Source organism: Triticum urartu, chromosome 4 (genome assembly GCF_003073215.2).
Source record: "Triticum urartu cultivar G1812 chromosome 4, Tu2.1, whole genome shotgun sequence".
In the NCBI taxonomy this organism is placed as follows: Eukaryota; Viridiplantae; Streptophyta; class Magnoliopsida; order Poales; family Poaceae; genus Triticum; species Triticum urartu.
In genome coordinates, this window is record NC_053025.1 from 519,180,702 (window position 1) to 519,200,770 (window position 20,069).

General features: G+C 44.0%; 1 protein-coding gene across 1 annotated transcript in view; it reads left to right on the plus strand.

The window, feature by feature from the left end:
* Window positions 1-1,261: 1,261 nt before the first annotated feature.
* LOC125554837 overlaps window positions 1,262-20,069 on the plus strand; it is a 33,168-nt gene continuing 14,360 nt past the window's right edge. The window contains exon 1 of the mRNA XM_048718237.1: window positions 1,262-1,341. Within this exon, the coding sequence (XP_048574194.1) occupies window positions 1,262-1,341 (80 nt within the window). The remainder of the gene's footprint in view (window positions 1,342-20,069) is intronic.

Genomic DNA, 20,069 nt, shown 5'->3' on the forward strand with positions numbered 1-20,069 from the left:
TCGGGAGGGCCGGGGACGGGCCGAGCGGGCCTGGCACGGCTGAGGCGGCGAAGTGGTCCAGGGGCGCCACGTGGCAGCTCCCGGTTGGCGACGGCGGAAGCGTCCGGCCCGGACGGACGTGTCCGTCCGGCGCGGTGACGATTTTTAGGGTTTCGGACGAGGGAGGTCCGGATTTTCGGGGAGAGGCCTTTATATAGGCATAGAGGGAGCTAGGAGAGTCCAAATGAGGTGCGGTTTCTGGCCACGCGATCGTGATCGAACACTCTAGATGATGGAGAAGGTTCAGGTGGGTTTTGGGCCAAATTGGAGGGGTGTTGGGCTGCAACACACACGAGGCCTTTTCGGTCCCTCGGTTAGCCGTTGGAGTATCAAACGAAGTCCAAATGATACGAAACTTGACAGGCGGTCTACCAGTAGTAAACCCAGGCCGCTTGGCAAGTCTTGGTCCAATCCGGAAATGTTTAATCCTCACACACGAAAGAAAGGTAGAAATGACCACCGAAGGAGAACGAAGCGCCGGAATGCAAAACGGACAACGGGGAAAATGCTCGAATGCATGAGATGAACACGTATGCAAATGCAATGCACATGATGACATGATATGAGATGCATGACAACGATAACAACACACGGAGACAAAGACCCGAACCCGAGAAAATAAAATAACTTAACGCCGGAAACGGCAAGAGTTGGAGTACAAATTGGGAAAGTTACATCCGGGGTGTTACTGTCGAGCTCGATGTCGCCGCCGTGCTCCGTCTTCACCGCGGGGAGGCCCGGCTCCGTCTTCACCGGTGCCTGGCCCGGCTCCGTCTTGGGCCTGACGAAGCGCGGAGGAGCCAACGAGGGGGCACAACGGCCGCCCTCATTGATGACGATGCCGGCGCTGCGAGTGCGCCGGCCGAGCGGCGTCTCTGCCGTGGGCTCGGCCTTGACGCCGAGCAGCGCTGGAGCGTCGGACGAGTGTGAGGAAGAGCGGGAGGAGGAGGAAGAAGAGGAGGCGCCGAACCTCCTGGGCAACCATTTCCCGTCACATGGAAGGTGAGCCGTGGCCGTGGCGGCCGCCCTCGCCGGGGGGCATGCCAACGGCGGGTCGTTGGCGCCCTCGAGGTACACCAGAACGCCCTCGAGGGTGCGGCCGGGGACACCCCACCACAGGTGGTGTCCCTCGCTGTTCTTCGGTCCGCCCACCACCGGTGCGCCGTTGGTGGACGCCATCCTCTGCTGCTGCCGGCGCTGGAAGTACGCTGTCCACGCCGCTATGTTGTCGGCGGCGTACTCGGGGAGGGTGAGCTGGGCATTGGTGAGGGAGGCGCGCACGACGTCGACCTCGGCGGCAAAGTAGCCCGGTTTCGCCACGGCATCGGGCAACGGGGGAATGGGCACTCCCCGTTGCTGAGTCTCCACCCCGTTGGCCCGGCGCGCATGTCCGGTGGCGCCGGGATGTTCACCTAGAACAGGAGTCAAGACTCCTGTTCACGGAGCGAGCGGCGGCCGAAGCCGTTGGCCGCGGCCTCATCTCCGGGGAATCGCTCGGCCATCGGGAGAGTGAGGGAGGGAGAGGGAGGGCTTGGCGGCGGCACTCGGGAGAGGTAGACGGCGGGCTAGGGCTGGTGTGGCTGGTGTGGCCAGAGGCGAGGGAGCCACCGGCTTATATAGCGGCGTCGCCCCGTGTGTACACGTGCGAGGGAGGGGAGGCGTCCGCGCGCCACCCCGTGACACACCGCCCGCGAGGAATCAATGGTAAGGCTGACCGGCGGCAGCCTTGCCATTGATTCCCCACGGGAAACCGAGGAGTTCGGGGACGAAGACGCGCGGTGTCGCTGACGCGGCGGGCCCGCGGCTCTTTCGTGCCAAAACTGCTCGCCCCGGCGCCCCCGAGCGCCCCCAGCGCGCCGGGTTCGGCTTGGCTCCACCAATGCTAAATTCGGCCCAGGCCAGCGAAAATCGGGCTCCTGTGGGCACGACTGGGCCGATTTTTCTGCGCCGGCTCAAAAAAAACACCTGGGGAGGCCTTTCTGGGGGCGCGGCTGGAGATGCTCTAACGGATGGGTCTAGTCCATCACATCATTCTCTAATGATGTGATCCCGTTCATCAAATGACAACACATGTGTAACACCCCGGATGTAACTTTCCCAATTTGTACTCCAACTCTTGCCGTTTCCGGCGTTAAGTTAATTTATTATCTCGGGTTCGGGTCTTTGTCTCCGTGTGTTGTTATCGCTGTCATGCATCTCATATCATGTCATCATGTGCATTGCATTTGCATACGTGTTTGTCTCATGCTTTCGAGCATTTTCCCCGTTGTCCGTTTTGCATTCCGGCGCTTCGTTCTTCTCCGGTGGTCATTTCTAGCTTTCTTTCGTGTGTGGGGATTAAACATTTCCGGATTGGACCGAGACTTGCCAAGCGGCCTTGGTTTACTACCGGTAGACCGCCTGTCAAGTTTCGTACCATTTGGACTTCGTTTGATACTCCAACGGTTAACCGAGGGACCGTAAAGGCCTCGTGTGTGTTGCATCCCAACACCCCTCCAATTTGGCCCAAAACCCATCTAACTCTGCTCCATCATCTAGAGCGTTCGATCACGATCGCGTGGCCGAAAACCGCACCTCATTTGGACTCTCCTAGCTCCCTCTATGCCTATTTAAACACCCCCTCGAAATTCGGATCTCCTTCCTCCCCGAAACCCTAGATTTCTCCTCCGCCGCCGCCGGACACGTCCGGACGGACCGGACGCGTCCGCTCCGCCGCCCGCAGCCACTCCGGAGCCGCCACGTGGCACCCGCCACCTCGCCGCCTCCGCGGGCCGGGGAGCCCGGAGCCTGCCCCCGCGGCCCGATCCGCCCGCGCCGCCTCCGATCCGCCCGCGCCGCCAACTCCCTCGCCACCGACGCCTCGCCGCCGCGCCGCCGCCATCGGCCATCGCCGCCCCGGGCCCGCGCCCCTCGCCGGCGCCCGCTCGCCCGCGCCGCCCGAGGCCCCGCCGGCCGCCGCCGCCACCTCCGCCGCCAGATCCGGCCGGGAGTGGCCGGATCCACCTCTCCCGCGCCTCCCCGCCGCTTCTTCGAGCTCGCCGGAGCCGCCGCCGCCGCCTCGCCGGAGTTCTCGGTTCGCGTGCGTGAACAGTAACCCTAGATCTCGGAGGTTGAATTTTCTCTAAGTCCCTGATATTTTCAGTCCAAGTGCTCATGTTCGTGGCTCCGTAACTTTGCATCCGTAGCTTCGATTCTTGCATATAGCATATCAAAATGTTCATCTCAGAGAGTACATCATTTCATTCCATTGCATCATTTTCATTTGAGTTCATCTTGATGCCCGAAATGCTGTTAGAAGAGGGCTACTTGAGTTAATTGTCAGATCTGCTACTCCGTTTAGGTTTTTGTCATTTTTGCCATGATTAATGTGTGCATGCTATGCCCTGATGCTCTACATGTGTTTTAAGGGTTTTTCATCTTTCCAGAGGTGCAACCCATGTATTTTTGTGATGTGTTTGATGGCTAGTGCAAGCTTGCAGAGTGGTGCACTTGCTAAGTCTGTTTTCAGGGACTTAGTAATTTCACTAAGTCCTGGAGCTGTTTATCTCATGATGCCATATGTTCATGCTGTTTGCTAGTGATCCGTGCCTCTTTTGAGGATGATCAGTAAGGATGTTTTGTTAATCTTGTAGTGCTCTATCCATCCATGTCTTTTTTTGCAATTATGGAGCACCCTAGCTTGAGTCAATCGAGCTCTACTTTTGCTACTTTGTGAATCTGGGCAGATTGTCAACTTATTTGCAATTTTGCCGATGATGTTGTAGTTGATCCGTGCATGATATGCTATTATTCTTGCCATGTATAGCTTGCATTTTGTGTGTTCTTGATAGATGTATGCTGAGCTTATCATTTCTTGCTCTGTATTGAGTGCATCGAGCTCGTAAACATGCCTTCTTGATATCTGTTTTCAGCATGCTCCAGTTTTCACTAAGTCTGTGATCTGATTATGTTTTTGCTATGTTCACATGCTTGCAATTGTATTTTCTGATCCCTTTTGGCTCAAGGTAACTAAGGGACTTTTGTTAAGCTCTTTGAGTAGCTCCATGCCATGATTTACTTTGCCATGTTCAGGTCCTATAGCATGTAGTTTTGTTGCTCCGAAGAGTGCTACCTGATCTGAAATTCCAGACAAGTGTTGATTTCACCAAGTCTGAAATCTGTTTGCCATATGCATTTTTGCCATGCTTGTTTGAACCTGTTAATGGATGAATTGGCTGTAGCTCAGTGCTAGACTTTTGTTAAGCATCTTGAATGCATCCCTGCCATGCATTTTGTTGTCATGTTTGAGTGCTGTAGCATGTTCATCTCATTGCATTTAGATGGCTACTTGCTGTGAATCCAGACCGGTGTCATATTTGTATCGCTTGCCATTTCCAAACCATAACTCCGATTCCGGCGTTCTTTATATCGTTTCCAAGCAATTTCATCTCATCTTTCCAGTGGAACACTTGGATTCCCAAGGGGAGGCCAGGGTCATGCATCCCTTGTTAAATCTTGCATATGCATCCCGCATCGCATCCCGCATAGCATATCATCTTTGCATCATCTTGTTTGATCCTTGCACGTGGTTGATTGTGTCCTTGTTGCTTGTTTGTATTGTTTGGGTAGAGCCGGGAGACGAGTTCTCTAACGAGGAGCCCGTTGAGTTTGCTTTCGAGGATCTAGTCAACTCTGACAACTTTGCAGGCAAGATGATCATACCCTCGAAATCACTACTATCTTTGCTCTTCTAGTTTGCTCGCTCTTTTGCTATGCCAATGCTACGATGCCTACCACTTGCTTTCAAGCCTGCCAAATTGCCATGTCAAACCTCTAACCCTCCATGTCCTAGCAAACCGTTGATTGGCTATGTTACCGCTTTGCTCAGCCCCTCTTATAGCGTTGCTAGTTGTAGGTGAAGATTGGAGGCCGTTCCTTGTTGGAACATTTCTTGATGGGTGTATGCTTGTCTTGCCATGACTTGCATCATAGTGAGTGCATCGAGCTCGTAAACATGCCTACTTGAGTTATATTTCAGCATGTGTCAGTTTTCACTAAGTATGAAAACTGATTATGTTTTGCTATGTTCGCATGCTTGCAATTGCATTTTCTGATCCCTTTTGGCTCAAGGTCACTAAGGGACTTTTGTTAAGATCTTTGAGTATCTCCATGCCATGCTCTACTTTTCCTTGTTCAGATCCTGTAGCATATAGTTTTGTTGCTCCGAAGAGGGCTACCTGATCTGAAATTCCAGACAAGTGTTGATTTCACTAAGTTTGAGATCTGTTTGCCATATGCATTTTTGCCATGCTAGTTTGAACCTGTTAATGGATGAATTGGCCGTAGCTCAGTGCTAGACTTTTGTTAAGCATCTTGAATGCATCCCTGCCATTTTTTTTTTCATGTTTGGTTGCTGTAGCATGTTCATCTCATTGCATTTAGTTGGCTACTTGCTGTAAATCGCAGACCGGTGTCATATTTGAATCGCTTGCCATTTCCAAACCGTAACTCCGATTCCGGCGTTCTTTATATCGTTTTCAAGCGATTTCGTCTCATCTTTCCAGTGGCACACTTGGATTTCCAAGTTGAGGCCAGGTTCATGCATTTGCTGTCATATCTTGCATTTTGCATCCCGCATCGCATCCCGCATAGCATATCATCATTGCATCATATCGCTTGATCCTTGCACGTGGTTGATTGTGTCCTTGTTGCTTGTTTGTCTTGTTTGGGTAGAGCCAGGAGATGAGTTCGCTAACGAGGAGCCCGTTGAGTTTGCTTTCGAGGATCCAGTCAACTCTGACAACTGTGCAGGCAAGATGATCATACCCTCGAAATCACCACTATCTTTGCTATGCTAGTTTGCTCGCTCTTTTGCTATGCCAATGCTATGATGCCTACCACTTGCTTGCAAGCCTCCCAAATTTCCATGTCAAACCTCTACCCATCATGTCCTAGCAAACCGTTGATTGGCTATGTTACCGCTTTGCTCGGCCCCTCTTATAGCGTTGCTAGTTGCAGGTGAAGATTGAAGGCCGTTCCTTGTTGGAACATTTATTTACGTGTTGGGATATCATTATATTATCTTGCTATCTTAATGCATCTATATACTTGGTAAAGGGTGGAAGGCTCGGCCTCTCGCCTAGTGTTTTGTTCCACTCTTGCTGCCCTAGTTTTCCGTCATATCGGTGTTATGTTCCCGGATTTTGCGTTCCTTACGCGGTTGGGTTATAATGGGAACCCCTTGATAGTTCGCCTTGATTAAAGCTTTTCCAGCAATGCCCAACATTGGTTTTACCATTCGCCACCTAGCCTTTTCTTTCCCTTGGGTTCTGCAGACTCAAGGGTCATCATTATTTTAACCCCCCCGGGCCAGTGCTCCTCTGAGTGTTGGTCCACCTGTCAGCTACCGGTGGCCACCAGGGGCAACTCTGGGCTGGCCTACCCGTACCTAGGACAATCTGAGTGTGCCCTGAGAAAGAGCTATGTGCAGCTCCTATCGGGATTTGTCGGCACATTCGGGCGGTGTTGCTGGTCTTGTTTTAACCTGTCGAAGTGTCTTGAATTACCGAGATACCGAGTCTGATCGGAACGTCTTGGGAGGAGGTCTATTCCTTCGTTGACCATGAGAGCTTGTCATGGGCTAAGTTGGGACTCCCCTGCAGGGTTTTGAACTTTCGAAAGCCGTGCCCGCGGTTATGGGCAGATGGGAATTTGTTAATGTCCGGTTGTAGATAACTTGAACCTTAAGTTAATTAAAATGAATCAACTGAGTGTGTTACCGTGACGGCCTCTTCTCGGCAGAGTCCGGGAAGTGGACACGGTGTTGGAGTAATGTTTGTGCAGGTTGTTCTCTAGTTTCTCGCTCGCGCTTTGCCTCCTCTTCTCGCTCTCTTTTGCGAATGAGTTAGCCACCATATTTGCTAGTCGCTTGCTGCAGCTCCACTCATATTTTACCTTGCCTTACCTATAAGCTTAAATAGTCTTGATCACGAGGGTGCGAGATTGCTGAGTCCCTGTGGCTCACAGATTACTATTACACCAGATGCAGGGCCTGATGTTTCCGCTCTAGCAGACGCGTATGAGCTCAAGTGGGAGTTCGACGAAGACTCTCAACGTTACTATGTTTCCTTTCCCGATGATCAGTAGTGGTGCCCAGTTGGGGGTGATTGGGACCGTGTCGCATGTTGATTTCTCTTTTATTTTGGCGCCGTAGTCGGGCCATGAGTGTTTGGATGATGTAATGTTATTTATGTACTTTATTGACGTGGCGAGTGTAAGCCAACTAGTGTTATCTCCCCTTTATTATTTATATTACATGGGATGTTGTGAAGATTGCCTAACTTGCGACATATGCCTTCAATGCGATTATGTCTCTAAGTCGTGCCTCGACACGTGGGAGCTATAGTCGCATCGAGGGTGTTACAACATGTCGATGGCTAGGAAACTTAACCATCTTTTATTAACGAGCTAGTCAAGTAGAGGCATACTAGGGACACTCTATTTGTCTATGTATTCACACATGTACTAAGTTTCCGGTTAATACAATTCTAGCATGAATAATAAACATTTATCATGATATAAGTAAATATAAATAACAACTTTATTATTGCCTCCAGGGCATATTTCCTTCAGTCTCCCACTTGCACTAGAGTCAATAATCTGGATTGCACAGTAATGATTCTAACACCCATGGAGTCTTGGTGCTGATCATGTTTTGCTCGTGAGAGAGGCTTAGTCAACGGGTCTGCAACATTCAGATCCGTATGTATCTTGCAAAGCTCTATGTCTCCCTCCTTGACTTGTTCGTGGATGGAATTGAAGCATCTCTTGATGTGCTTAGTTCTCTTGTGAAATCTGGATTCCTTTGCCAAGGCAATTGCACCGGTATTGTCACAAAAGATTTTCATTGGACCCGATGCACTAGGTATTACACCTAGACCGGATATGAATTCGTTCATCCAGACTCCTTCATTTGCCGCTTTCAAAGCAGCTATGTATTCCGCTTCACATGTAGATCCCGCCACGACGCTCTACTTAGAACTGCACCAACTGACAGCTCCACCATTAAATAAAAATACGTATCCGGTTTGTGACTTAGAGTCATCCGGATCAGTGTCAAAGCTTGCATCGACGTAACCGTTTACGACGAGCTCTTTGTCACCTCCATAAACGAGAAACATATCCTTAGTCCTTTTTAGGTATTTCAAGATGTTTTTGACCGCTGTCCAGTGATCCACTCCTGGATTAGTTTGGTACCTCCCTGCTAAACTAATAGCAAGGAACACATAAGGTCTGGTACATAGCATTGCATACATGATAGAACCTATGGCTGAGGTATAGGGAATGACTTTCATTTTCTCTCTATCTTCTGCAGTGGTCGGGCATTGAGTCTGACTCAACTTTACACCTTGTAACATAGGCAAGAACCCTTTCTTTGCTTGATCCATTTTGAACTTTTTCAAAACTTTATCAAGGTACGTGCTTTGTGAAAGTCCAATTAAGCGTCTTGATCTATCTCTATAGATTTTGATGCCCAATATATAAGTAGCTTCACCGAGGTCTTTCATTGAAAAATTCTTATTCAAGTATCCTTTTTTGCTATTCGGAAATTTAGTATCATTTCTGATCAACAATATATCATCCACATATAATATCAGAAATGCTACAGAGCTCCCACTCACTTTCTTGTAAATACAGGCTTCTCCAAAAGTCTGTATAAAACCATATGCTTTGATCACACTATCAAAGCGTATATTGCAACTCCAAGATGCTTGCACCAGTCCATAAATGGATCGCTGGAGCTTGCACACTTTGTTAGCACCTTTTGGATTGACAAAACCTTCTGGTTGCATCATATACAACTCTTCTTTAAGATATCCATTAAGGAATGTAGTTTTGACATTTGCCAAATTTCATGATCATGAAATGCAGCAATTGCTAATATGATTCAGACGGACTTAAGCATCACTACGGGTGAGAAGGTCTCATCGTAGGCAACTCCTTGAACTTGTCGAAAACCTTTTGCAACAAGTCGAGCTTTGTAGACAGTAACATTACCTCCAGCGTCAGTCTTCTTCTTGAAGATCCATTTATTCTCTATGGCTTGCCGATCATTGGGTAAGTCAACCAAAGTCCATACTTTGTTCTCATACATGGATCCCATCTCATATTTCATGGCCTCAAGCCATTTTGCGGAATCTGGGCTCATCATCGCTTCCTCATAGTTCGTAGGTTCGTCATGGTCAAGTAACATGACTTCCAGAACCAGATTACCATACCACTCTTGTGCGGATCTTGCTCTGGTTGACCTACAAGGTTCGGTAGTAACTTGATCAGAAGTTTCATGATCGTCATCATTAACTTCTTCACTAATTGGTGTAGAAATCACTGGAACTGATTTCTGTGATGAACTACTTTCCAATAAGGGAGAAGGTACAGTTACCTCATCAAGTTCTACTTTCCTCGCACTCACTTCTTTTAAGAGAAACTCCTTCTCTAGAAAGGATCCATTCTTAGCAACAAATATCTTGCCTTCGGATATGCTATAGAAGGTATACCCAACAGTCTCCTTTGGGTATCCTATGAAGACACATTTCTCCGATTTGGGTTCGAGCTTATCAGGTTGAAGCTTTTTCACATAAGCCTCGGAACCCAAAATTTTAAGAAACAACTTGGGTTTCTTGCCAAACCACAGTTCATATGGTGTCGTCTCAACGGATTTCGATGGTGCCCTATTTAACGTGAATGCATCCGTCTCTAAAGCATAACCCCAAAACAATAGCGATAAATCAGTAAGAGACATCATAGATCGCACCATATCTAATAAAGTGCGGTTACGACGTTGGGACACACCATTACACTGTGGTGTTCTAGGTGGCGTGAGTTGCGAAACTGTTCCATGTTGTTTCAAATGAAGACCAAACTCATAACTCAAATATTCACCTCCACGATCAGATCGTAGAAACTTAATTTTCTTGTTACGATGATTTTCCACTTCACTCTGAAATTCTTTGAACTTTTTCAAATGTTTCAGACTTATGTTTCATCAAGTAGATATAGCCATATCTGCTTAAATCATCTGTGAAGGTCAGAAAATAACGATACCCGCCGCGAGCATCAACACTCATCGGACCGTATACATCAGTATGTATTATTTCCAACACTCACCTCATTGTTCTAGATAACGGAGTCTTGATACGTCTCCATCGTATCTACTTTTTGAAACACTTTTGCCCTTGTTTTCGACTCTAACTTGCATGATTTGAATGGAACTAACCCAGACCGATGTTGTTTTCAGCATAATTGCCATGGTGTTATTTTTGTGCAGAAATAAAAGTTCTCGGAATGACCTAAAAATCAATGGAGAATATTTTTTGGAATATATAAAAAATACTGGCGAAAGAATCAAGGCCAGGGGGCCCACACCCTGTCCACAAGGGCGGGGGGCGCGCCTACCCCCTGGGCGCGCCCCCTGCCTCGTGTCCCCCTGGTGCTCCACCGACCTCAACTCCAAGTCTATATATTCACGTTTGGGGAGAAAAAAATCAGAGAGAAGGATTCATCGCGTTTTACGATACGGAGCCGCCGCCAAGCCCTAATCTCTCTCGGGAGGGCTGATCTGGAGTCCGTTCAGGGCTCCGGAGAGGGGAATCCGTCGCCATCGTCATCATCAACCTTCCTCCATCACCAATTTCATGATGCTCACCGCCATGCGTGAGTAATTCCATCGTAGGCTTGCTAGACGGTGATGGATTGGATGAGATTTATCATGTAATCGAGTTAGTTTTGTTAGGGTTTGATCCCTAGTATCCATTATGTTCTGATATTGATGTTGCTATGAATTTGCTATGCTTAATGCTCGTCATTAGGGCCCGAGTGCCATGATTTCAGATCTGAACCTATTATGTTTTCATGAATATATGTGAGTTCTTGATCCTATCTTGCAAGTCTATAGTCACCTATTATGTGTTATGATCTGTTAACCCCGAAGTGACAATAATCAGATACTTACCGGTGATGACCGTAGTTTGAGGAGTTCATGTATTCACTAAGTGTTAATGCTTTGGTTCGGTACTCTATTAAAAGGAGGCCTTAATATCCCTTAGTTTCTAATAGGACCCCGCTGCCACGGGAGGGTAGGACAAAAGATGGCATGCAAGTTCTTTTCCATAAGCACGTATGACTATATTCGGAATACATGCCTACATTACATTGATGAACTGGAGCTAGTTCTGTGTCACCCTATGTTATAACTATTGCATGGGGAATCGCATCCGACATAATTATCCATCACTGATCCATTGCCTACGACCTTTTCATATATTGATCTTCGCGTATTTACTTTTCCGTTGCTACTGTTACAATCACTATAAAACCAAAACTATTACTTTTGCTACCATTACCGCTACTATCATACTAATTTGCTACTAAATACTTTGCTGCAGATATTAAGTCTTTCAGGTGCGGTTGAATTGACAACTCAAATGTAAATACTTGAGAATATTCTTTGGCTCCCCTTGTGTCGAATCAATAAATTTGGGTTGAATACTCTACCCTCGAAAACTGTTACGATCCCCTATACTTGTGGGTTATCAAGTCTTAGTCATCTTGCCCATGAGGCATGGTTCGCAAGCATCAAGTGATTCATAATCAAGTGATTTCAAAAGCCCATCAACATGGAGTTTCTTCATGCGCTTTATACCAATATGACATAAACGGCAGTGCCACAAATAAGTTGCACTATCATTATTAAAATTATATCTTTTGGCTTCAATACTATGAATATGTGTATTACTACTATCGAGATTCAATAAAAATTGACCACTCATCAAGGGTGCATGACCATAAAAGATATTACTCATATAAATAGAACAACCATTATTCTCTGATTTGAATGAATAACCGTCTTGCATCAAACAAGATCCGGATATAATGTTCATGCTTAGCGCTGGCACCAAAGAATAATTATTCAGGTCTAATACTAATCCCGAAGGTAGATGCAGAGGTAGCATGCCGACCGCGATCACATTGACTTTGGAACCATTTCCCACGCGCATCGTCACCTCGTCCTTAGCCAATCTTCACTTAATCTGTAGCCCCTATTTCGAGTTGCAAATATGAGCAACAGAGCCAGTCAAATACACAGGCGCTACTATGAGCATTAGTAAGGTACACATCGATAACATGTATATCAAATATACCTTTCACTTTGCCATCCTTCTTATCCGCCAAATACTTGGGGCAGTTCCACTTCCAGTGACCAGTCAATTTGTTGTAGAAGCACTCAGTCTCAGGCTTAGGTCCAGACTTGGGCTTCTTCACTTGAGCAACAACTTGCTTGTTGTCCTTCTTGAAGTTCCCCTTCTTCCCTTTGCCCTTTTTGTCGAAAATAGTGGTCTTGTTAACCATCAACACTTGATGCTCCTTCTTGATTTCTACCTCCGCATCCTTTAGCATTGCGAAGAGCTCGTGAATTGTCTTATCCATCCCTTGCATATTATAGTTCATCATGAAGCTTTTGTAGCTTGGTGGCAGTGATTGAAGAACTCTGTCGATGACACTATCATCAGGAAGATTAACTCCCAGTTGAGTCAAGTGGTTGTTGTACCCAGACATTCTGAGTATATGTTCACTGACAGAACTATTCTCCTCCATCTTGCTGCAATAGAACTTATTGGAGACTTCATACCTCTCAATTTGAGCATTTGCTTGAAATATTAACTTCAACCCCTGAAACATCTCATATGCTCCATGACGTTCAAAACATCGTTGAAGTCCCGATTCTAAGCCATAAAGTATCGCACACTGAACTATCGAGTAGTCATCAGCTTTGCTCTGCCAGACGTTCATAACATCTGGTGTTGCTCCTACAGCGGGCTTTGCACCTAGCGATGCTTCCAGGATGTAATTCTTCTGTGCAGCTGCTACGTCCTGAGCTTGCGTTGGTTTTCCCCGAAGAGGAAGGGATGATGCAGCAGAGTAGTGTAAGTATTTCCCTCAGTTTTTGAGAACCAAGGTATCAATCCAGTAGGAGCCCACGCTCAAGTCCCTCGTACCTGCACAAAGCGATAGCTACTCGCAACCAATGCGATTAGGGGTTGTCAAGCCCTTCACGGTCACTTACGAGAGTGAGATCTGATAGATATAATATTTTTTGTATTTTTGGTATAAAGATGCAAAGTAAAAAGTAAAGGCAAAGTAAAAAGCAAAGCAAGATTTAAGTAATGGAGATTGATATGATGAGAATAGACCCGGGGGCCATAGGTTTCACTAGTGGCTTCTCTCAAGAGCATAAGTATTCTACGGTGGGTGAACAAATTACTGTTGAGCAATTGACAGAATTGAGCATAGTTATGAGAATATCTAGGCATGATCATGTATATAGGCATCACGTCCGTGACAAGTAGATCGAAATGATTCTGCATCTACTACTATTACTCCACTCATCGACCGCTATCCAGCATGCATCTAGAGTATTAAGTTAAAACAGAGTAACGCCTTAAGCAAGATGACATGATGTAGAGAGATAAATTCATGCAATATGAAATAAACCCCATCTTGTTATCCTCGATGGCAATGATACAATACGTGCCTTGCTGCCCCTTCTGTCACTGGGTAAGGACACCGCAAGATCGAACCCAAAGCTAAGCACTTCTCCCATGGCAAGAACTACCAATCTAGTTGGCCAAACCAAACGGATAATTCGAAGAGACTTGCAAAGATAACCAATCATACATAAAAGAATTCAGAGAAGATTCAAATATTATTCATAGATAGACATGATCATAAACCCACAATTCATCGGTCTCAACAAACACACCGCAAAAAGAAGATTACATCGAATAGATCTCCACAAGAGAGGGGGAGAACTTTGTATTGAGATTCAAAGAGAGAGAATAAGCCATCTAGCTACTAACTATGGACCCGAAGGTCTGAGGTAAACTACTCACACTTCATCGGAGGGGCTAGGATGATGTAGAAGCCCTCCGTGATGATGGCCCTCTTCCGGTGGAGCTCCGGAACAGGCCCCAAGATGGGATCTCATGGATACAGAAAGTTGTGGTGGTGGAATTAGGTTTTTGGCTCCTGTTCTAATCGTTTGGGGGTACGTGTGTATATATAGGAGGAAGAAGTACGCCGGAGGAGCAACGAGGGGCCCATGAGGCAGGGGGCGCGCCCTAGGGGGGCGCCCCCACCCTTGTGACCGCCTCTTTTGTTCCTTGGAGCAGGGTCCAAGTCTCCTAGATCACGTTCGGTGAGAAAATCACGTTCCCGAAGATTTTATTCCGTTTGGACTCCGTTTGATATTCCGTTTCTTCGAAACACTGAAATAGGCAAAAAACAGCAATTCTGGGCTGGGCCTCCGGTTAATAGGTTAGTCCCAAAAATAATATAAAAGTGGAAAATAAAGCTCAATATAGTCCAAAATAGTAGATAATATAGCATGGAGCAATCAAAAATTATAGATACGTTGGAGATGTATCAGGCATCCCCAAGCTTAATTCCTGCTCGTCCTCGAGTAGGTAAATGATAAAAAGAGAATTTTTGATGCGGAGTGCTACTTGGAATAATTTCAATGAAAATCTTCTTAATTGTGGTATGAATATTCAGATTAGAAAGATTCAAGACAAAAGTTTATATTGACATAAAAATAATAATACTTCAAGCATACTAATAAAGCAATTATGTCTTCTCAAAATAACATGGCCAAAGAAAGTTATCCCTACAAAATCATATAGTCTGGCTATGCTCCATCTTCACCACACAAAGTATTCAAATAATGCACAAACCCAATGACAAGCCAAGCAATTGTTTCATACTCTAACTTTTTCAAAACTTTTTCAATCTTCACGCAATACATGAGCGTGAGCCATGGATATAGCACTATAGGTGGAATAGAATGGTGGTTGTGGAGAAGACAAAAAGGAGGGGAATATAGTCTCACATCAACTAGGCATATCAACGGGTTATGGAGATGCCCATCAATAGATATCAATGTGAGTGAGTAGGGATTGCCATGCAACAGATGCACTAGAGCTATAAATGTATGAAAGCTCAACAAAAGAAACTAGTGGGTGTGCATCCAACTTGCTTGCTCACGAAGACCTAGGGCAATTTGAGGAAGCCCATTATTGGAATATACAAGCCAAGTTCTATAATGTAAAATTCCCACTAGTATATGAAAGTGACAACATATGAGACTCTCTATATGAAGAACATGGTGCTACTTTGAAGCACAATATATGAGACTCGCTATATCATGGTGCTACTTTGAAGCACAAGTGTGGTAAAAGGATAGTAGCATTGCCCCTTTTTTTGGGGGGGGCCTTCTTTTTTTCTTTGGCCTTTCTCCTTTTTTTATTGGGACAATGCTCTATTGAATGATGATCATCACACTTTTATTTATTTACAACTCAATGATTACAACTCGATTCTAGAACAAAGTAGGACTCTATATGGATGCCTCCGGCGGTGTACCGGGATATGCAATGAATCAAGAGTGACAAGTATGAAGAAATTATGAACGGTAGTTTTGCCACAAATACTTATGTCAACTACATGATCATGCTAAGCAATATGACAATGATGAATGTGTCATGATGAACTAGATGGTGGAAAGTTGCATGACAATATATCTCAGAATGGCTATGGAAATGCCATAATAGGTAGGTATGGTGGCTGTTTTGAGGAAGGTATATGGTAGGTGTATGACACCGGCGAAAGGTGCGCGGTATTAGAGAGGCTAGCAAAGGTAGAAGGGTGAGAGTGCGTATAATCCATGGACTCAACATTAGTCATAAAGAACTCATATACTTATTGCAAAAATCTAGAAGTTATCAAAGCAAAGTATTACGTGCATGCTCCTAGGGGGATAGATTGGTAGGAAAAGACCATCGCTCGTCCCCGACCGCCACTCATAAGGAAGACAATCAATAAACAAATCATGCTCCGACTTCGTTACATAACGGTTCACCATACGTGCATGCTACGGGAATCACAAACTTTAACACAAGTATTCTTTAAATTCACAACTACTCAACTAGCATGACTTTAATATTATCACCTCCATATCTCAAAACAATTATCATGCTTCAATCTTTTCTTAGTATTCAACACACTCAAAAGAAAGTTTCACAAATCTTGAATACCAAGCATATTATTATTAAGCAAATTACCATGCTATTAAGAGACTCTCAAAATAATTTAAGTGAAGCATGAGAGATCAATAGTTTCTTTAAAACGAATCCACCACCATGCTCTAAAAGATCTAAGTGAAGCACATAGAGCAAAATTACTATGCTCAAAAGATATAAGTGAAGCACATAGAGCAAAACTACTTAGCTCAAAAGATATAAGTGAAGCACATAGAGTATTCTATCAAATTTTAATTCATGTATGGCTCTCTCAAAAGGTGTGTACAGCAAGGATGATTGTGGCATACTAAGACACAAAGACACAAATAATACAAGACGCTCCAAGCAACACACATATCATGTTGGTGAATAAAAATATAGCTCCAAGTAAATTACCGATGGAAGTGGACGAAAGAGGGGATGCCTTCCGGGGCATCCCCAAACTTTGACTTTTTGGTGTCCTTTGATTATCTTGGGGGTGCCATGGGAATCCCCAACCTTAGTCTCTTGACACTCCTTGTTCCATGATCCATCAAAAGAATTCACCCAAAACTTGAAAACTTCACAACACAAAACTCAAAATAGAAAACTCGTGAGCTCCGTTAGCGAAAGAAAACAAAAGACCACTTCAAGGTACTGTAATGAACTCATTATTTATTTATATTGGTGTTAAACCTACTGTATTCCAACTTATCTATGGATTATAAACTATTTTACTAGCCATAGATTCATCAAAATAAGCAAACAACACACGAAAAAACAGAATCTGTCAAAAACAGAACAGTCTGTATTAATCTGTAGCTAGCGCAAGATCTGGAACCCCAAAAATTCTAAAATAAATTGCTGGACGTGAGGAATTTATCTATTAATCATATTAAAACATAATTAACTAAATATCACTCTTCAAATAAAAATGACAGCAGTTCTCGTGAGCGCTAAAGTTTCTGTTTTTACAGCAAGTTCAACAAGACTTTCCCCAAGTCTTCCCAACGGTTCTACTTGGCACAAACACTAATTAAACACAAAAAAACACAACTAAAACAGAGGCTAAATAATTTATTTATTACTAAACAGGAGAAAAGGCAAGGAATAAAAATAAAATTGGGTTGCCTCCCAACAAGCGCTATCGTTTAACGCCCCTAGGTAGGCATAAAAGCGAGGATAGATCTAGGTATTGCCATCTTTGGTAGGTAATCCATACGTGGCTCTCATGATAGTTTCATATGGTAATTTTATTTTATTTCTTGGAAAGTTTTCCATGCCCTTTTTAATGGAAATTGAAATCTAATATTCCCTTCCTTCATATCAATAATCGCACCAACCGTTCCAAGGAAAGGTCTACCAAGAATAATAGGGCAAGAAGGATTGCAATCTATATCAAGAACAATGAAATCTGCGGGCACATAATTCCTATTTGCAACAATAAGAACATCATTAATCCTTCCCATAGGTTTCTTAATAGTGGAATCCGCAATATGCAAGTTTAGAGAGCAATCATCAAAATTACGGAAATCTAGTAAATCACACAAAGTCTTGGGAATAGTAGAGACACTAGCACCCAAATCACACAAAGCATAAAATTCATGATCTTTAATTTTAATTTTAATAGTTGGTTCCCACTCATCATAGAGTTTTCTAGGGATAGAAACTTTCAACTCAAGTTTTTCTTCATAAGATTGCATCAAGGCATCAACAATATGTTCGGTGAAGGCTTTATTTTGAATATAAGCATGTGGAGAATTTAGAAGGATTGCAACAAGGAAATACAATCAATTAAAGAGCAACTTTCATAATTAAATTCCTTGAAATCCAATATAGTGGGTTTAGCAACATCTACATTTTTATTTCTTTCAATCCCACTTTCATCAATTTCATCATTAAGATCTAAATACTCCGAATTTTTAGAACGCCTTCTAGGTAAAGGAAGATCATATTCAGTTTCATCAAGATTGATATTGAAAAATAAAGATTTAATAGGAGACACATCAATAACTTTTAGATCTTCATCTTGATTTTGATAGGTATTGGAAGAACACGCTTTAATAAAGGCATCTTTGGAAGCACGCATCCTAGCGGTTCTTTCCTTGCACTCATTAATGGAAATTCTCATGGCTTTGAGAGACTCATTGATATCATGCTTAGGAGGAATAGATCTAAGCTTTAAAGAATCAACCTCAAGAGAAATTCTATCAACGTTTCTAGCCAAATCATCAACTTTAAGCAATTTCTCCTCAAGCAAAGCATTAAAATTCTTTTGTGAATTCATAAACTCTTTAACACTATTCTCAAATTCAGAGTGCATCTTATTATAATTTCCATAAGAGTTGTTGTAGGAATTACCATAATTATTAGAAGGATTATTAGGATATGACCTAGGATTAAAATCCCCTCTATATGCGTTGTTACCAAAATTATTCCTACCAACAAAATTCACATCCATAGATTCATTGTTATTCTCAATCAAAGTAGACAAAGGCATATCATTAGGATCATAAGAAACACTCTTAGTAGCAAATAATTTCATAAGTTCATCCATCTTTCCACTCAACACATTAATTTCTTCTATCGCATGCACTTTTTTATTAGAAGATCTTTCAGTATGCCATTGAGAATAATTAACCATAATATTATCAAGGAGTTTAGTAGCATCTCCTAGAGTGATTTCCATAAAAGTGCCTCCCGCGGCCAAATCTAAAAGATTTCTAGAAGCAAAATTCAATCCGGCATAAAAAAATTGTATGATCATCCACAAATTCAAACCATGATTAGGGCAATCACGTATCATTAATTTCATTCTCTCCCAAGCTTGTGCAACATGTTCATGATCAAGTTGTTTAAAGTTCATAATATCGTTTCTAAGAGAGATGATCTTAGCAGGAGGAAAATACTTAGAGATAAAAGAATCTTTGCACTTGTTCCATGAATCAATACTATTCTTAGGCAAAGACGAAAACCAAGCTTTAGCACGATCTCTAAGCGAAAAAGGAAATAGCTTCAATTTAACGACATCATTATTGACATCTTTTTTCTTTTGCATATCACATAAATCAACGAAGCTATTTAGATGAGTAGCGGCATCTTCACTAGGAAGGCCGGCGAATTGATCTTTCATAACAAGATTCAACAAAGCAGTATTAATTTCACAAGATTCAGCATCGGTAAGAGGAGCAATCGGAGTGCTAAGGAAATCATTATTGTTGGTATTTGTGAAGTCACACAATTTAGTAGTATCTTGAGCCATCGCGACAAACAAGCAATCTAACACACAAGCAAACAAAAGCAAACGGGGTAAAAGAGGCAAATAGAGAGGGAGGATAGGGAGAGAGAGGGCGAATAAAATGGCAAGGGTGAATTGGGGGGGAGAGGAAAACGAGAGGCAAATGGCAAATAATGTAATGCGAGAGATAGGGATTGTGATGGGCACTTGGTATGTTGACTTTTCGCGTAGACTCCCCGTCAACGGCGCCAGAAATCCTTCTAGCTACGTCTTGAGCTTGCGTTGGTTTTCCCCGAAGAGGAAGGGATGATGGAGCAGAGTAGCGTAAGTATTTCCCTTAGTTTTTGAGAACCAAGGTATCAATCCAGTAGGAGCCCACGCTCAAGTCCCTCGTACCTGCATGAAGCGATAGCTACTCGCAACCAACGCGATTAGGGGTTGTCAAGCCCTTCACGGTCTCTTACGAGAGTGAGATCTGATAGATATAATATTTTTGGTATTTTTGGTATAAAGATGCAAAGTAAAAAGTAAAGGCAAAGTAAAAAAGCAAGGCAAGATCAAAGTAATGGAGATTGATATGATGAGAATAGACCCCGGGGCCATAGGTTTCACAAGTGGCTTCTCTCAAGAGCATTAGTATTCTACGGTGGGTGAACAAATTACTGTTGAGCAATTGACAGAACTGAGCATAGTTATGAGAA